Source organism: Megalops cyprinoides, chromosome 7, assembly GCF_013368585.1.
Source record: "Megalops cyprinoides isolate fMegCyp1 chromosome 7, fMegCyp1.pri, whole genome shotgun sequence".
Lineage (NCBI taxonomy): Eukaryota > Metazoa > Chordata > Actinopteri > Elopiformes > Megalopidae > Megalops > Megalops cyprinoides.
The window spans coordinates 25,763,920-25,781,734 of NC_050589.1; the positions used below are offsets into that span (position 1 = coordinate 25,763,920).

At 44.7% G+C, this 17,815-nt stretch overlaps 1 protein-coding gene across 1 annotated transcript in view; it reads right to left on the minus strand.

Moving 5' to 3' along the window:
* Positions 1–12,785: 12,785 nt before the first annotated feature.
* cttnbp2nlb (CTTNBP2 N-terminal like b) overlaps positions 12,786–17,815 on the minus strand; it is a 29,675-nt gene continuing 24,645 nt past the window's right edge. Inside the window, exon 5 of the mRNA XM_036533525.1 lies at positions 12,786–17,606. Coding sequence (XP_036389418.1) covers positions 16,356–17,606 — 1,251 coding nt within the window. The 3' untranslated portion in view covers positions 12,786–16,355. The remainder of the gene's footprint in view (positions 17,607–17,815) is intronic.

Below are 17,815 nucleotides of genomic sequence, written 5' to 3' on the forward strand. Positions count from 1 at the left end.
AGTTTTTTGGCACCAGGAGAAGTTCTCCTAATACACATCCACATGACAATGTCAACATCCTGTGTTCAGCATTGTGCACTGTGGCCAATTTTTTTTTTCTTTTTTCCTTTACTCTGTTAAGATAGTTGTTACAACATAGTACACATCATACACTGTAAATGTAACATGCTTTTTTCTTTAGAAGTATATTGTGTAAAGCTGCCTGTACTTTGGACTGCAGAGCCAAGTGTGGGTCGTGTTTTACGTGAGATATTATCTGCTCTATAATGGAAAATCACAGTGTGTGGGGGGAAATCAGATCGTCACTGTCACAACACAATATCAGAATACACATTCTGAAGTCAAACAAAGTAAGGAGATTTTTCCCAGACTTCACATCAGGGCCGAAGACAACCATTTAAAACTCTCATTTTCAAAGTCCTTCTTAATGAAGCCAGGATAACCTCAGAGGACCTTTGGCGCTTGGCTGAAGTGCTCTCACGTACTTATCTAGTTACTCTAAACAAGATTTGGGGGTGCACATATGAGAAAGCAGAGGGTCAGGGTTTGGTGTAGCACTGGAACGTCAGAAACACAAACAGATCTGCCCTCACGCGGTCAGTGGCCTGAGCATGTTTGTAAATATCTGTTTGTGACCGTTCACACCTCATTATGTTCCAGCTGTTTGAGTTGTGTGCTCCGGTTTTCAGCAATAACACAGAACTGGAGTTATACGACAATAGGAAAAGAAAACTGTTCTTCGTCAAACTTTACACGTGCGGATATCACAGATATCACAGAAATCGCTTTTCTTTGTGTATGTAAAGGAAAGGCTGGTGTTTAAGTCTCTGTGAAGGGGTAGAGTAATGCTCCCTTTTAAAACCACTTGAGCCAGCTAGGTCAGAGCAGGGAACAAGAGAACCACATGTGGACCGTATCGTAGCAACTCACCTGATATGCCGATAAGATGACCAGCTTTTGAGGTTTGCCCATGTAACAATCTCTCTATCTGTCCTAACCTGATAAGGAAAGAGCAGGAAGGAACACATCGCTGGTGGGCAGATGCAGTTAACCAGTGAGATCTCTCTAGCGGTTCTCTTCCTACTGCAAACCCTGACTTACAGTTCAAGTATTACATGAATGCTTTATTCCTGCAGCCATGGATCAGATGTGTGAAATTCATATTCCAGGTGAAAACTCTTACTGTCATCTTGCATTCTGCAGGACCTGATTTACTGAATTTGACACTAAATGTGACTGTTTACCTTTGTGAAGTTCACGGCAATATGTTCAATGTACTGTAGATCATAACAATAACCAAAACCACCACAATTGTTTGTGTGGCATGCGTGGGGTTACATGCATTTCTCCAAAGTCCATACTCTCATACAAAAGAGCTTGAATTATAGACCCAGCTGTGGAGTCCGTATTTAAAATCAACACTCAACATCCAAGACTGCAGCAATGGACAACAATAGAGATGGGGTTCTTATGAACCCAACCCTCTGCACCCATCCTACAACTGGGGCACTGTAGGCCTGCTCTTCATGGGTTCTGTGGAGACAGTGACAAATCGGGGTGCACCTGAACCACTGCGGGCCCTGTAAATCTGAACCAGAGAGACGCGCACGTTGCCTCTGCTGGGCGATTTATGCCCTGTTCCCCTGAGCTCCGCTGTGGATTAAAAAGCCCCCGGAGGAGTTGGAGGGTCTTCTTCAGCTGCACCTTATTTGGGGTAACCTTTTGTACTTCGCAGTGGCCTCAGAAGAAAGGAGTCCGTCCCCCCACACATCTGTGGGCCTGATGTGCAGGTCTGGCAGGCAGCTACTCCCCGCTCATTCAGTGCGTTTTTCATTAGGGCCCAATGGCTTAGGCTTTGGCCACATGGATCCACTCGGCACTGCAACGGTCGGGACCACGCTGGGAAAGGGCGGCACCCCGGCGGTCTAGCAGAACCTCCTACCCCCACAGCCAGCTCGACATGCTGGTGTCCCTCCTTCCCTTCGATGTCCACATTTACTGTTTTTCAATGTCCCAAAATCAATGTTTATGAAGGAAGCACATCTGTGTGCTCATATTTCAGAATTCACTCCACACGTTGACTTGGGGAGTAAGACTACAAGAGGCAGCCTTCCACTGCCAGCACTGCAACAAATAGGCATAAATGTGTCAGTGATAGTAACAGTCACATTTTTACACAGAGATTATTATGTTGAAATGTTTTAGACAAATCAAATGACATCTTTTTGTTTGTTTTGTCTGTCTGAAAGCATCAGGCAGCTCTGGTAAATGGTGATGGAGTCTCTATCAAGACCAAGCACATAGATAATGGTAGACAGAAGGAGCTGAAGGACAAACTCAGTGACTTGCCATGCCACACAGCAACTACGAAACGGATGTTGCCTGCAATAATTCCTCGTTATCCCCACTGAACAAATAGAGCTTGATATTTCTGCCTCTAATGGAGACTGTTCCACATTATCTGGCTATCTCGCTGGAGCTCCCACATGCATTTTCTTTGACTCCTCTCAAGAAATCATACCAGCATAAATCACGGATGGCCAGGTGGTATCATTTGTGCATCTTGACATTTGTTTCTTTTCCCCGGCCAAGTCGCGCTCTCTCTTACTCTCTCTCTCTCTCTCTCTCTTTCTTTCTCTCTCCCTCTCTCTTGCTCTCTCTCTGTGGCAGGGGTTTCACACTGGCTGTGGTGGGGGGCTCAGCTCGTTTGTTACACCTGTACAGAGTTAACTCCAAGCTGATATATCCCTAAATTTAGCTGCATGGGCCTCCAAGACAAGGCTGTCCTGAAGCCAGGCTGTAAAAACTTTATGGGAATGTCAGTCATGCTTTAACATCAAGCCCCCTTACAGGGGACACCTTCACAAATAAAGATGGATGCTGATTTTTTTTTTAAATTCTTGTTAAGATCAACTGCATTGAGAAGATTGTTCTTATGGCTTTGCCATGTAAGATCTGGTATCTAGTATATCTGTGCAGTAATCATTTTCTGCCTTCCACCAGAAAAGTGAAAAGATTCACACTCCTGAGATTCTGGAGTCTGTATTAATACAGTCTCTTTCATACCTTTGTCACACCAAACCTGTGCAAGTCGTGCTGTAAAGAATCTCTCTAGTGCTTAAATGCTACCAGTTGAACACAATATTTTTCACTATTGGTAAATAAATCCATTAAACCACTATTCAAACAGTTGTACAGCTCTAGTTCTCAGAGATGGAATTGCAAATTTAAAACCTTGTGTAAAAATATATCTATATGTGTTATTCAGTGGAAGGGAGGAAAGAACAACAAAATTGCTGGCTAAATTTGGGCCCCCACAAGAGGAAAGATCTCTCTCTGGGGGGGTCCGAGGCCTTGGGTCACCTCTCCTCCCGGCTAAAGGGAGAGATAGAATGATACTGCATGCCTGTCCATGGACGCTGTATGGATCAGCTGCACGATCGCTGTGCCAGTCCTGAAGATATGAACAAGCTGTTTTCTTTGGATATGCAATAAGCATTTACAACTTCCTTTGTCAATCAAGCGATTTCCTTTGGTGTTTGTCTAGGGGGATTATGGCTGCAAGGATGTGGACACATTGCAGAAATTAGGTTGATTATGAACCACAGGAATAAATGGAATGAGCCAAGAGGTTTTTTATATTTGAGCCTGTACTGAATTCAAAACTAAAGATCCAGCCTTGCCTCTTACCGCAGAACTGAGGAAAATGAAATTTATGTTAACAAATCTTCCAGAAAACTCTTTCATTTCACAATGAAACAAAACCACAGCTGCATTCATGCGCTTTTCTCCAAAACCATACACACCACAGAAATGTTAATGTCGCTGCTCTGTGATGGAATAAAATTATTTATTTCTGTATTGGATTGAGAAGATAACAGAGGCGGTGGGGTCAATGTGAGTGGTAAATAAATTGTAGGTTTAGAACAATCCTGGGTAATGAAGCAAAATGGTTTACTTTTGCTCCATGAATAATTTCTGGATTCTGATTACCATTGTAAGGCACCTTGGTATTGAGCATTGTTTCCTACGTACAGCTATCAGAGATGACTTTGCAATAAACTCTAGACTGAAAAAAAACAAGCATTCATTTTCATGACCATTTTAGGCAAAGCACCTTCCACTGGGGTCAAAAGAGTAGATTTAAACTTTCCTACCCCAATAATACCCTTGCACTGCCCTACAGCTCTCCCAGAGAGCATGATTTCCCATTTAGTCTGCTGCGTGGCTGCACAATTCCAAACTCTCTCCTTATGGAAGGCAGACAATCCAACAGGTTTTAACAGGTTCAGGCTCAGAAAACCCTGTTCTGGTGAACAAGAGGTTAACCTTTTTTCCCTGGGCCCTAATTCCCTCATGCTTCTTCTGTCCTGAACGCAAGGCTGGAAAAGAGCAACCAGATGTAGGGTAGCGTGCCAGCGACTCCGCTATCACAGCCACGATTTTGTTTTAATCACCGTGCACTTGACGCGGCACCTCGGGCCTGCTCTGTCAGGAAGTCTTACTTATTTGGTTTGCAGCATTAAAGCGCTCTCCTCTGATCCGCTGGATCTGCCGGACCCTGATAGCCATCTCTGTAAGGAACTGCTCCCTTATGCTATCTGATTCATTGGATCCCGTGGTTCCTGATAGCCATCTCCATACAGAACCAGTACCCGTCGCCTACTGATCCACTGGAAGTTCTGGTTGATGACAGACAACTCTGTCCAGAACCGGTCCCCAGAGACACTCAAAAAAATCCCATTGAATGTCTCCTTGTCTTTTTTTTCTTGTGTATTTGCATGCATGTACCAAAAAAACACAATTTAAAGCTGTTTTATTTTTTGGTTTACAGCTTCATCCAAGAACAAACCTTTCAAAGATGGCTTGGATTTGGGAAAATGATGACTTTCCCTCTGAGGAGGCACTTACCCCTTGCCCCTCTGAAGGAGGTTCTTTGTATGTTGTCAAGCTGCAAAATTTTGGGTCTGAGTTCTGCACTTCCTACAGGGACTGGAATACCTACACACTGAGTCTGCATCGAAGATAGCCCTTTGTTTGAATCAGACCGCTGACCTTTCCTCTGCCAAAATCTCCCCCTTTCATTTTGAAAATATGCTGTTGTTCAGATTCGATGAAGCTGTGTGCCCAGATTTACTGGCATTCCCCTGACAACACTCATCAGATTATTAACGTTTCTCAAACAATTTGCGTCAAGCTTAAAGATATATTGAATTTGATTTGTGTTTTGTTTGTATGGCCAGCCTCAATAACCAAAATGCGCACATGCATAAATCACCATTCAACCCCACATGGTATCAGTCACACTGAGTACCAGTGCATAAAGACGGCCCTCTTCTGTCCAAATGTCTAAGGTAAATTGTTGTGTGCATGCAGGCTTGTGTGTGCACAGGCGTGTGTGTGTGTGTGTGTGTGTGCGTGCGCATTTCGGTGTGTGGGTGGGGAAGTTCTCTTCTTGTGGGGAGATTAACAACCTCTGTGATGCAGCTGCGACATTGAAGAGCAACAGTTTATGCTGGTGGGGGGGTTGGGGGGGGGGGGCATTAAGCAGTCTCACTTGGCCCATGCAGCTGCAATCACGTGGGTCGTGGTGGCTCCACGTCCCCCCCTCCCGACAACACACCACAGCCAGTGCCCCCCCCCCCGTACCCCATTACGGCAGACTAACAGAAAACTGATGTTTTTATCAGCAGAAGTTTGCACTTCTGCACTCCACTCATACTGCTGTACATTTCACTGGGACACATCAGGTAAAGTACCTTTGCTCACAAGTATAACAGCAGCATCCCGCCTGAGAATCTGACCTGAAAACCCTCAGTACAAGTCCTGATCCTTAGCCCTACTCCACGATTTTCCCCTCCCTGAAAATCAAGAGTGTAGAAAAGATTGTATGAGGATGGGGGGGGGGGGGGGGGGGGGCAGGGAGGTGAGTGTTGGTGTCCTCTGAGAGGTTCGGGTGGGAAGGTGGGGGTTTGGGGTGTGAGTGTCATCAAAGCTTTTTACATGGTGGCTTGTAGGGGGGAGGTGCGGGGGTGGGGGGGTGGGGGGGCTGCACTTAAATGACCTTCAACAGCTGTTAATCGTATATTACTGACATTGGGCCGCACCATCAGCGATTGGCCTCCAAAACACTGTTGGGAAAGAGATTCACCCTGGGCTGGGGGTCAGAAGACGCTGTGAAAAATCAGGAACGAGCGTTTTCATACTCGTCCACTCGATGCCACATGCAACTACCGCTGAGGGACGAGTCTCTGTGGCGCTGTTCAGCCCGGTCCCGACAGGAGCATAAATGTCACTGCCGTGTTATAATTCAGATATATTGGTTGAGATTAACTCATATGACCACTTCTTTGCATAATTTTGGTAATATTTCACAAGTTGTGCAATGTAGGCTTGACAGGACATTTGTATCTTCTAACTCTTGATCCAGTGGTGTCAAACGCCTTCCATATGATGGCTGTGATATCCTGCACTTTACTTTCCACAGGCTACAATGCACTAGAAATATAAAAATGAGAATTAATTTTAAAAAAGACCATGATAATAATGATGATCATAAGAATAGGTATTACCACCAGGATCAGAGAAAACAAAAACCCAGGCCTGTATTCAAGCACATTGTCCTTAGAATTGAACTTGTCCTTAGAATTGAACTTTGTCTCATTGTTTAGCACACATTACTTTTACTCTTCACTAACACAATGTGCAGAGTCTCCACAGTCTCCACCAAAATTAATGAAAAGAATTGTGTTTACATTGAAAAGAGTCTCACTTGCATTTTTTTGTCAAGGATATATGTGGATTACATCTAGGCCAGGTTTTTGTAGCTTTATCCGAGGGTATTTAAAAAGGTACCTATTACCACTAAAATCATTTGGCTGAGAGACTATAAAATCCTTCGTCAGACCCAGCCTGGCCTTACGACCCGTGTATGGCATGCCTGTACACCTTGACACCTCTTGATCAGACCCACATTTTTGGCATTTTTGCAGATACTTAAAAAGGCTGGTCTTACAACAGTCATTGCTCAATAGTGACAGGGGTGTTTTGAATACTTATCCCTGAATTTTTTGGAAGACAAACCCCAACTGTGATATCCAGATCAACAGAAGAGTGTGCAGCAACTCTCAGAGTAGGTCTGTGTGAAGGCGTCAGCTGCAATTTAAAACGTGTTTCCACAAACCAAAAATGCTTTCATGCTTTCAGCCAAATTGCAATGAATAAATACAGATCTTTGTGTGCAGTTAATAGCTAATACATCAGTGCGTTATAAACAGATTTCACTCAGTGCACTTAAAGCAATGTTGGAATGGTCCTTTATGATTTGTTACTTATGATTTGATCTTAATGCTGTGTATTGACAGAACCATTAATGAGAGCCAGAGCCATTCCTCTGCAAGTGTCCAATGAAACCCATTCTTCCTGGCCAATCAGTCTCCTCTTCACACACTGCACCAGCCAATCTCAGCCTCTTGTCTCTCTTGTGTTTGCATCTTGCCTCCATCTCTGTTAATGCTCCTAAGGTCTCTGTTCTGTCCTAACTTCTGATCAGGGTCATGATTAATATTGAGGAAAATGGAGGGCATTAAAAAAACCAAGGTCTTCTGGTGACACGTCTTCCCTTGTCTGTTATGTCTGCTTTCCTCTGTACTCGTGTGACACATTTCAATGGAAAAAAAAAACAAAAGAACAAAGGTACACTGTGTGGTTCATTTAGCTCTGTAGGAAACCACAAAAGTGTATTCTTAGGTGTCTTCTACAGCTGATTCTCTGAAGATGCCTGAATGAATTGTTCATTTTTTCCCTCCTTCATAGTTACTTTTTTAGTCTTCCTCTCTGTATCATTATATTATTATACCTCTGATGTGTTCTGTCAGATGGGACGTGTCCCAGGCCGGGATAGGTTGCAGTTGTGCAAGGGACTTGCGCAAACTTCCCTGGAACTTACATCACAGGGGATGGAAACATACGTGCCTAATCTACAGAAGATCCACAGAGACTATTCTGACTGTGGGGCGCTCTGTACAGGGGTCAACATGCAATTATGGGGGCCTTTTCTTGTGGGCCCTTGAGCGGTTTAACTCCATGTGGAAGACTGATACCCCTGAATTTGTCTGCTCCCAGATAAAGCCTACTTCCTGGAGGTACGGCTCTGACACATCATACTGCATCTTTCAGCCCACCAGCCCTCAACTGGCTTAATTTATCAGCACAGGGTATGATGCCAAACATATAATTCAAACCTGTAGAAGCACTGAAGCGTGAACCAAACTCAGGTTTCAGCACAGGTCAGCTGTGCACACAGTTGATACGTCCCCTTGCGCTTATTACTGATATAGATTATATTAAAGTGCACCATCCATGTCTGCAGGCCTTGTGTGTTCAGCACGGTATCACTCCTGGTATCATGGGCAGATCAGATAGAACTGGCTGCAGAGTCATCGCATCACTGCAAACTGGAGGGGGGGGGCACAACCTTTATTCTGGAATGTGCATCATTTTATCCATAATTAATTCACCCTGCATTTAATCGAGCGAATGGCACGGCACACAAAAGACACCATTCTCCGGGATCGAGGAGCCAAGCACGGCGACCACAAGCAAAAGGCCCACGCCAAAACAAAGAGGTCTACCGTGGTGGCTTCTTTAAAAGCAAATTAACTTTTTGTGTTTTAAAAATCCTGACTGCGGCCTTCAAAGATCCCTTTCACAAGTGAGCTGATTGCGTTCCCTAGGTCTAATAGAGCTATTAGGACGTCCCTTCGCCGTTTTGATAAGATCAAAGCATTCCCAGGGTGCAATCATGACCTTGTTCCCCAGGCCATTATGTACACTATTATAGCCATTAATGCTGGAGCTGCAGCTGCACGCATTTAACTCTCGATGCCACTGTCTAATCTGCCGAATCTCAGGCCATACAACACATGCGATGTATGGAGAATGAATGAATGAATAAATGAATGAAAGAACGAATGAATGAAAGAACAGTCTATATCAAATGTTCCAAGTTAACATACCCCGTTAGAGGCTTCAGCGGCCTGAATGTGTAGGCTGTGTGCAGTATTTCTTTGCTCTTGTCCAAAATATTAAGTGTTCCTTTTTCATTCTTTCTTTTTCGATGTGGTGAACAGGTTTGCTATCATTTTTATTTGGACAAATTTGCTTGTAAACAGCTCTGATTTCAGCTGCCCAACAATAATGACATGAACGTTCCTTGAACTGACTGACAGTCCGATGTCAGTTATGTGAATTAAATGGAAAAATACTTCTGTCCAAACTTTTAACAGACACCATTCCAGATATGCAGGGCCTTGATCTGTGAGCCATTATTTTTTCCCAGTTGAGAGCTTGTTCAGTTAGAGATGGGATGTTTGCTGGGGGGGGGGGGGGGGGGGGGTTGTTCGCCCTGCTCTTTACTGGAAGAAGCTGGGTTAGGACAGACTTAGCGTTGCTCCATTGGAATGCTCGGTTCTGCTGACTGCAGGTCTGCGAGACCCCTAGCGCTGTGCCTCGTCTCTGCAGATCATGCCACAGGCAATGTGCGCGATCTCCAGCTCTCAGCTCATAAAGTCCGAGCCCTGTCCAAGCCTGTCAGGGACGGCTCCCTCCGGCTCAGCCGGCCATGAGTGACATACGACGTTCCCATCCCAGCTCTGTACACAACACTGGCAGAAAGAACAAACCTCCCAGGGTGGTGTGACGCGCCGCCGTCAAACAAACCTGACCCCCCACAGTGCCATCGTGATCCGCTTCAGGATGGGCTCTCCCCTTGTCCTCAGACACAACATGCACTTGCACACCATGCCCGCCTACTCATGCCGCTTCACAGCTTAGCTCAGAGAGCTCGTCAACCGTGTGGGGGAGCCGGGGATGGGAATGCCAAATGGGGGGTTCCGTGCACCTCGCTGTTGGCTATACACACGGCCATTCCAACAACAGTGGAATGTAAATATGGTGAGGATTTAACCTGCCAAATCTCTGCCCTCATGCAACACGTCCCATTAAAGGCATTTTTCTCTCTCTGGCCTTGGAGAGCACTGAAAAGCAGGGGCCAGGAGAGGCCGTAGTTGCTGAAACAGGCCACATGCATAAAGATCTCACAGAGCCAAGCAGCCTGAATCTGAAAGTGGTGATGAGTCCTGAAAAGTTTGAAAATTGCATAATGCAGAATATTAAGAACAACCAGACAATGGCTTTTTCAAATAAGCCTCAATGCTAGTAAGGCAATGCATTTGATCTCAGCAGGCCTTTCCTTCAAGCTGCAAGATATTCATTCACATGCAAGTGCATTTCTTTGTTTTGAGAACAAACCTCATTAAATGCATCATCGGGGAGGGCTGATATTAGATGTACCTGGCTGAGATAAAGATACTTTGGCAGCGCTGTTTAACTGCGGAACTCCCATCATCCCATTAAAGCAGATTTGAATCCTTTTAATCCTTTGCATCAAACTCCGTCCACTATTAAGTGTCCCCAGTACAATACTTCAGGGTTTTGCTCTGCAGGGACTTCAATTGTGCTCTGTATTACAGAACAGAATTCTGTTATAACACTTAACTTTGTTTCCTTTTATTTTAAAAGGCTACTCATGTTACTGGAATGTACTTGGTGGTTTTGAAAGTTAGCCCATGCACTATATACAAACCTTCTATTTTCATGTAGCATTCAAGGTAGATTTATTAATTGTTTAAAGTTTTGGTGTTAAAAAATGTACGTAAAGTCAAACAGTGAAAAAACATTTTTTTTTCTGCAGGATGAGGGGGATGTTGTAACAAATACCTTCCTGTCAAAAATGTACAGTCAGCCCTGTTAAATTATTCAGTGCATGCTTTTACCAGGTTAGCTCATTGTTGCTCATGTTCTGATTTGAATACTTCTTGAAGACATACTAACTGTGTAAGGAAACCACTTTAGACATTGTCTGTGTTCATTCTGAAACATGGCTGGGATTAAAAGGTCTCTCTGGGCTTTTGTCGTTTGGCTAAATTACATCTCCCCTGTCTATTATGGTTTTTAGTTTCCCAAAGACACCTCATTTGCTGTGTTCTGTCATTTTTGTTCTGTTTGCATCTTACTCCCTGTGTCTCTCTGTTGTCACATTATCTGTTACTGAATTAATAATCATGTATTATTAGTAGGTTTTGATCACTTTTGCCATATGGAGCTAACACCAGTAATAAATAGTAAATTCTAAAGTTTACTCATTTTATGTAGATAGAAAGTAACACTCTATACCTTCAACAGTTTCACCTATCAGAAAATTGGCAACCTATAATCATTTTGTCAGGGTTTTCTTCTGTAGAAGTAAGGCGAACAAGTCATAGTTTTCCCACTTTTCCAAATGAGACTGGGCCACACAGCTGAAATCATGAGCTGAATTCAATCAAGTGTTCAAGTCTTGAAAACATCATGTAAGAAATATATTTATCCATCCTAGGCATTATTCATTAAGAAAAATTGCTATTGGGCTCAATGGTTATTGTCTCATCAATTAATCATTTATTAATACATTATTAAAATGTTATTAACCTCTAGTGCACTGCCAATTCCAAAGGAGACATCACTGGGCCCTTACCCCTTAATGACTTTAGGAAGGGCATTGCACAAGTCAGCTAATGTTTTATAGTGTTAACTGGTGCTCAATGAACATTCATAAGCCATTTATAGGGGTGAGTAGTGTGCTTTTAGACAAGTCCATGATACAATAGATCACAATAAATTACTGACTACAGGTCCAATATAAACTTGGCCAAAAGCCAAAGCAATTCACTCAAATCTGTCCCAAACTGTAGCATTTTAATTAAATTCTCATTCACAAAAGCATTAAAACAATCACAAAACCTGTTATAATGTACTTTTTTTCCCAACATATGCTTACAATGAAGCCACAATCAACTAAGCTGAGCTATAATAATTTATATTATAAACATTATAAATATATTATAAATTTAAAATTTATAATAATGTTGTGTATCTATGTATATAATTGAAAAAAAATCTATTAAATCTTCTCAAGTTGTCTGTTTTATATGTAGATCTGTACTTTTGTGTGTGGTCCTCGTTCCAGTGGCATGCTGTAGCTAATGCATTTCTCTTATCGGTATCTTTGTGCTTATGAACAGGGCTTATCCATTTTAGGAAACTGGGATTGGTCGGCACAAAAGAAGGAGCTCCAGATGAACTCCCTCAGCTTGCCCCTGCGGAGTCTCCTGTGCGCGAGCCCCCCTCCCAGGCCCACACGCACGCACAGCCTGCCTGAAACCCATCCAATTCCCAGCTATAGAAAATTAGACTGAGAACAAGTTGCTGCTGTAATGTATGGCCCTGCACAGTTGTCAGCAAGAGCTATGGAGCTGATTTCCCCAGGACACGCTTAGTGTATTTTCGAGGGTTTTATTTCCTCTTTCTCTTATTAATGAGTTCAGTCTTAACTCATTCTCAGATATAACTCTTTTGGTCACCGCTTATCTCGTCCCTCAAAACCATTTTTTGCTTCTTTAAATGCTTTCTGACAGCAGTAGTGCTACTATGATTATTCATAGCCTTCTACTGATTAAATAACAAAGAAAGAACCAACCTTACATTCTACAAGCCAGTACTGACAATCGATTAACAGTTTTATCCAACGTCGCCATCTAGTGGCAGGTAAAATGTTGGTCAGGTTTAACTTTAACATGAAAGGGCGCATGATATTTAGCCTATTGTTGACTTCTGACTATATTAAATCAATCCAGCAGCTGAAACCAATTTCTTTATTCAACATGTGAAAGACGCACAGGCACACATTTTTCCTTGTATGACATTTATTAGATAATGGAGGTTGCATTTAAGGGTGAAGTACAGTAGAGGGCAGTTGTGTCTCTCTAGATTCAAATCTAGATTCACGTTCATCATGCAATTTCAGAGGCACTTGAAGTTGCATATTTATACATATGGAATCCTCTTTAGCCTGTGGACAATAGGAAAAGCAGCAATAAAGGGACAAGTATTAGTACATGGTGTGAATCATAATGCATATGAAAACAGTGTTTTTATTGCTCTGATACAGGTGCTCAGCCAGTGCACAAAATTATTTCATAAATCAAATAAATGTTAATCTAAGATACATGTTTCATCTTTAGAAAAAGGATAAAAAATATTCGTTTGACAAACCAAGCGACATCAAAACATATCCCCATAATTCAAGTGCAGTCTGGACTTAACCACAGTCCAAAATGTGTCAACTTAGATGAATTAAAAACATTTCAGAAATCTCATCCTTCTTCTCATTTTTGTACATACAATGTAGTTCCTCCACACACAGTAAGCGTGGTCTGGAGAGTCCTGGGGATTGAACAGGAATTTGAGTGTTTACAGTGTTATGGCTTTAAAAATATATTTAAATTCCCTTATTATTGTTTGGAATAAATCTCTCTCACTTTTCTCATGTCATAGTGTCTACAGTCATGTTGCAATCATGGAAAATTGACTGGAAATGTTCAGAGATTTTTTCTTCTTCCCGTACTTTATCATTCCAAATACTAAGTACGCTTTTTGTAAACTGGGTGTGAAGGATGACACCAGAGCATTGAAAGAATCATGTATTCAAGCCAACACACTGGGAGCAGGTGTTAATACAGTCATTGTTAGACAGATACAATGGAAAGAACATTAAAAAGACAGATGAAGAAGAAATCCCAGCAAACAAGCCTCACCTCCATTTATAGTAAATTTCTACAGGCATCCCTTCGCTTTCTGGATGCGTACATTGTTTTTGTCAAGCATGTGCACATTTCTGGAACCATCCGTGTTGAGGTAAAGTCCATGGGTTTGCAGCCCTCTGAGAACTGAAGGTGATGGGAGAGGGTGTTTGGCAGCAGTGGTCGCATGTAAACTCCTCCCACTGACTTCTCGTTCAACTTCCCACCAAAAACGTGTGTGGCATAGTTATTGCTGGTGGTCATAATTATTCCTAAAATTTACACAGCGCTTAATTAAAACAGGCAGAATAAACTGTACTGTTGAGCAGCTTCACTGGCATTGCTCGCCCTCTAGTGGAAAAACATCCTAACTGCTATTTACTCTAGGTGCATGGTGGCACTCCCCTGCCAGCAGAGAGGGGGAAACACATGTTTCATCTATGGCTGCAGAGAGATGGACTGAAACATATGACAATACAAGGTGTTCATGACAAAGGCAACAGTAACAGGCCAGCAATTCCCTTATAAACAATTACCAGATCTACATTTCCCATGAGATTCACTAATCCAGACTACTTGCATGTATGTGGCCTGCATAGCCCACAAAGAGCAAGATCCTTTATGAAATTATGCAGCTGCCAAACCAAAGCTACAGCATCAAATGCGAAATGTGCTCTGAGTTTGTCCAATAGAAGTCCCAACTGAATTACATCATCACAGGTGAACTTTGTCAGCATAAACTAAAAATGAACTTTAATATACACTTTAAAATTTAGAATAAAATTTTAGATAATAGCAACGTACTTGTAAATACATCTTATGATGTGCTTGAGGGAGCTGTCGCAATGCGAATGTTCAGTGTGTTTACTAACGAGCCCATCCATGCACCCATGTCCACGCACATAACACAAAACAACAAAAACAGTGTCAGATGATTTGGTCCAAAACACTAATACTCCCTGGGCAGTTTGTGAAGCCTTCCTGAACAAGAGTGCCATTTTCATATCATATGCAGTGTGCTTTAGAAGGCATTGAAATAAACAGTGCTTGAAGGAAATAAAAGTAAATTCCTGGTCTTGACAGAGTCCCTGGAATGAAAATGCAGACACTTGGTTTTGGTTTGTAATAACCTTGTTATGACACTGGTGAAGTGGAAGCGGTGTGTGTGCAAATGTATTCTTCACCAATGAAAATTCTCAATGACTTTTGACTCCAAGTCACCGAAACCAAATATAGCCTCTAATTTCACGGCCAAAAAGGACAGCGGTATTCTCCAGAAGGTTCTCCCCTCTTAACGTTCAAACGTTATTTTACTGGGGCAGAAGAGGGCGCCATTTACGTTTTTCACCATCTGAACAGTAGGCATCAAACTAGATTCTCAGAGGGCTATGCTGGTTTTAGCAGCATCTGCATCCAAATCTTTAATTCAGTCTGACATTTTACCATTTTGGCAAATTGATATACCCTGCCTGTAACTGTGTCTGTACTCAGTAAACATTTCACTGCAGTGGGATTTGGGAAATGCGTGGATGTAAATGTATGCAGTCAGCTAAGAAACTGAGCCAATTAATCTAGGGACACTGGCTGTGACAAAAACCTGCACATACACAGCGCTGCCCTCGTAAGAATTGTGCTTGCCATCAGTAGCCTACACCAACCATCGGCACAGACCCACATCCCACCGTAGATTTGTGTAGCGGAGGCTGGAACAGTTGCAGCTTTGTGCTTTTGCATCAGTACAGTACAGTAGGTTGAGCCTCTGAACATCATCAGCCCAGTGCAACCGATTCATTTCAAGCAGGGAGCAAGGGAGGTTTCGGGACTGGTTCAGACCCAAAGCTTTCCCCTGCAGTGAGTTACATAATACCCAGACCTGGCTCAGCACTAAATGATCTGTATGAATAATACATGACGCAAGTGCTACAGGTATTCCCAGCTGTAGATAATACGCTACCTTAAAAGTGGTGTGCTGCCGAGCTGATACCACACATAATACGGGGAGGCACAGCTGCAACAGCTGCGTATGCTGGGATCCCAACCAGTCACCATCTCTCACGCTAATGGGAGTTTAGCCACAGTGTAATTACAGCACACTGCTGGAAAAAGCGGGTGTACTTCAGATCAGCCGTTTCTCTTCGCACCGTGACTCACTCTTTGGATAGTGTTTATTGCTTTGGGTGGGAAGGAGGCGTCTGAAATTTACAGTTGCTCTGTCAATTTCCTCTCCATAATAGCTTCCCTGATTGCTTTCTGCAAGAAGACTTTTTTATAATGTTCGCAAAGATGGGGAAAAGTGGCTGAGGCGGAATATGTTGCTCTGCTAAAATTACAGAGCAGGAGCTCAGGGGAGGCTGGGCATGCCTTTTAGTGACTCAGCCACCAGAATGGAAGTCCTTACTTAGTGCTTCATAGTTTTAGGTCATAGGCATGAGGTTTTTCACCAGTTGTGTCATCAGATGTCAATCAAAACCACATGACGGAATATAAACATAAACACCTCTAACGGCAGTAATATAGCACAGTTAGGCTTTTAATGAGACTCTATTAATCTATTAAAATGACAAAACAATGGAATATGAAATAAATAAGTTGCACAGTGTTTTAGGGATTGCCTCTAACTAGCCATGGGGAGTGCGGCCGTGCTGGACAGTGGAGAGGGCTGGGGAGTGCCAGCGGTTAGCTGGTAGAGGGCATGAGCAGGTCCATCTCTTTGGCACCCTCTTGTGTGCTGTTGAGGCCGCAGCTGCCGGAGAGCTCAGGGAAGTGGCTGGCTCTGCAGGGGGCGCCCGGGGAGGCTGGGGAAGGGGAAAGGCCTGGCTTTTTCGGGGGGATGGGGGGAGGGTGGCCTCTTTCGACTCGGGGGATGGTGGGGGACTTGATGCCAGGAGATAGGGGGCTTGAGGCTTTGCTGGTCGGGGAGGAAGCGGCCAGGTTGCGGTAGTCTGTGCCGAAGGGCGAGCTGTTGGGGGCGGGTGCCTTGGCGCCGCCCTGCTGGCTGGTGAAGCGTGACAGCACCTGGGTGACAGTGTTGCGGGCCAGCTGCTTGGCGGAGCTGTTCTCGGGGGGCGGGGTGGTGGTGGGGGAGAGGTCACGGGGCGAGTGCGGGCCGCTGCCTCCGCCCTGATGCTGCTGCTGCTGCTCCAGCTCCGCCTGCGTCTGGAACTTGTGGCGGGCAGCTTGAAAGCGCTGGTTGATCCCAGCTTGGTAGGAGGACTGGTAGCCAGTGCTGGCAATGCCAGCCAGCCGTTTGGCCAGGATGGGGGAAGAGCAGGGGGAGGAGGTGAGGGAGGACGACGCTGGGCTGCTGGGGGACAGGCCCAGGTGGGGGTGCACTGGCGAGTGGAGGCCCCCATTCTCCACAACGCTCTCCTGGCTGGTCTTCTCCGTGGATGCCTCGGACTCCTTTGAGATGTGGTGCCCGTTCATTTTGGGCGGGGTGGAAGCTTTGGCAGGTGATCTCTCCCAGTGCTCGGTCTGGCTGGCAGTGGAGGCGAGCGTAGACTTCCTGGGTGGGGTCTTTGCTTCCTCGACCCCGCCCCTCCCCTGTGCCCTCCTCAGAGTCTCCGCCTCCTCCTGGAGTTCGCGGCAGCGCCCCTCCTCCCTCTTGAGCTGCGCCCGCAGCTGCTCACGCTCCGTGTCGAACTCCGCCAGCTGCTTCTCCGCCCGTGCCTCCATCTGCAGCGCCCGCCTCCGCTCTGCCTCCAGCTCCGCCCGCAGGGCCTGCGCCACTCCCTGCTCCTCCTCCAACCGCCGGCTCAGCTCCGCCACGCGCTGGCCCTCCTCCTGGGCCTGGGCGCTCGCCCGCTTGCACTCCTTGGCCAGGGCAGAGGACAGCTGCTTGTGTTGGGCCCGGTCTTCCTCCGCCTGGCCGGACAGTTTCTTCTGCTCCTTCTCCAGCCTCTTGACCTGGGCCTTCTCAAAGTCCAGCTGCGAGTGCGGACACACACAGGGGAAGAGAGCAGAGGTCAGGCACTGCAGAGCTGGGAAACCCACAGCCTCAACAAACCAGCAGGAAAAAACAAGGAGTGCAAGGGGTGGGAGAGGCACAGCAACTCAGAACTGTGTTTCGCTTTGCGAAATCACATTTCCACTATGATCAGTGACCACAAGGGGGCGACAAATGTTCATAAACATTT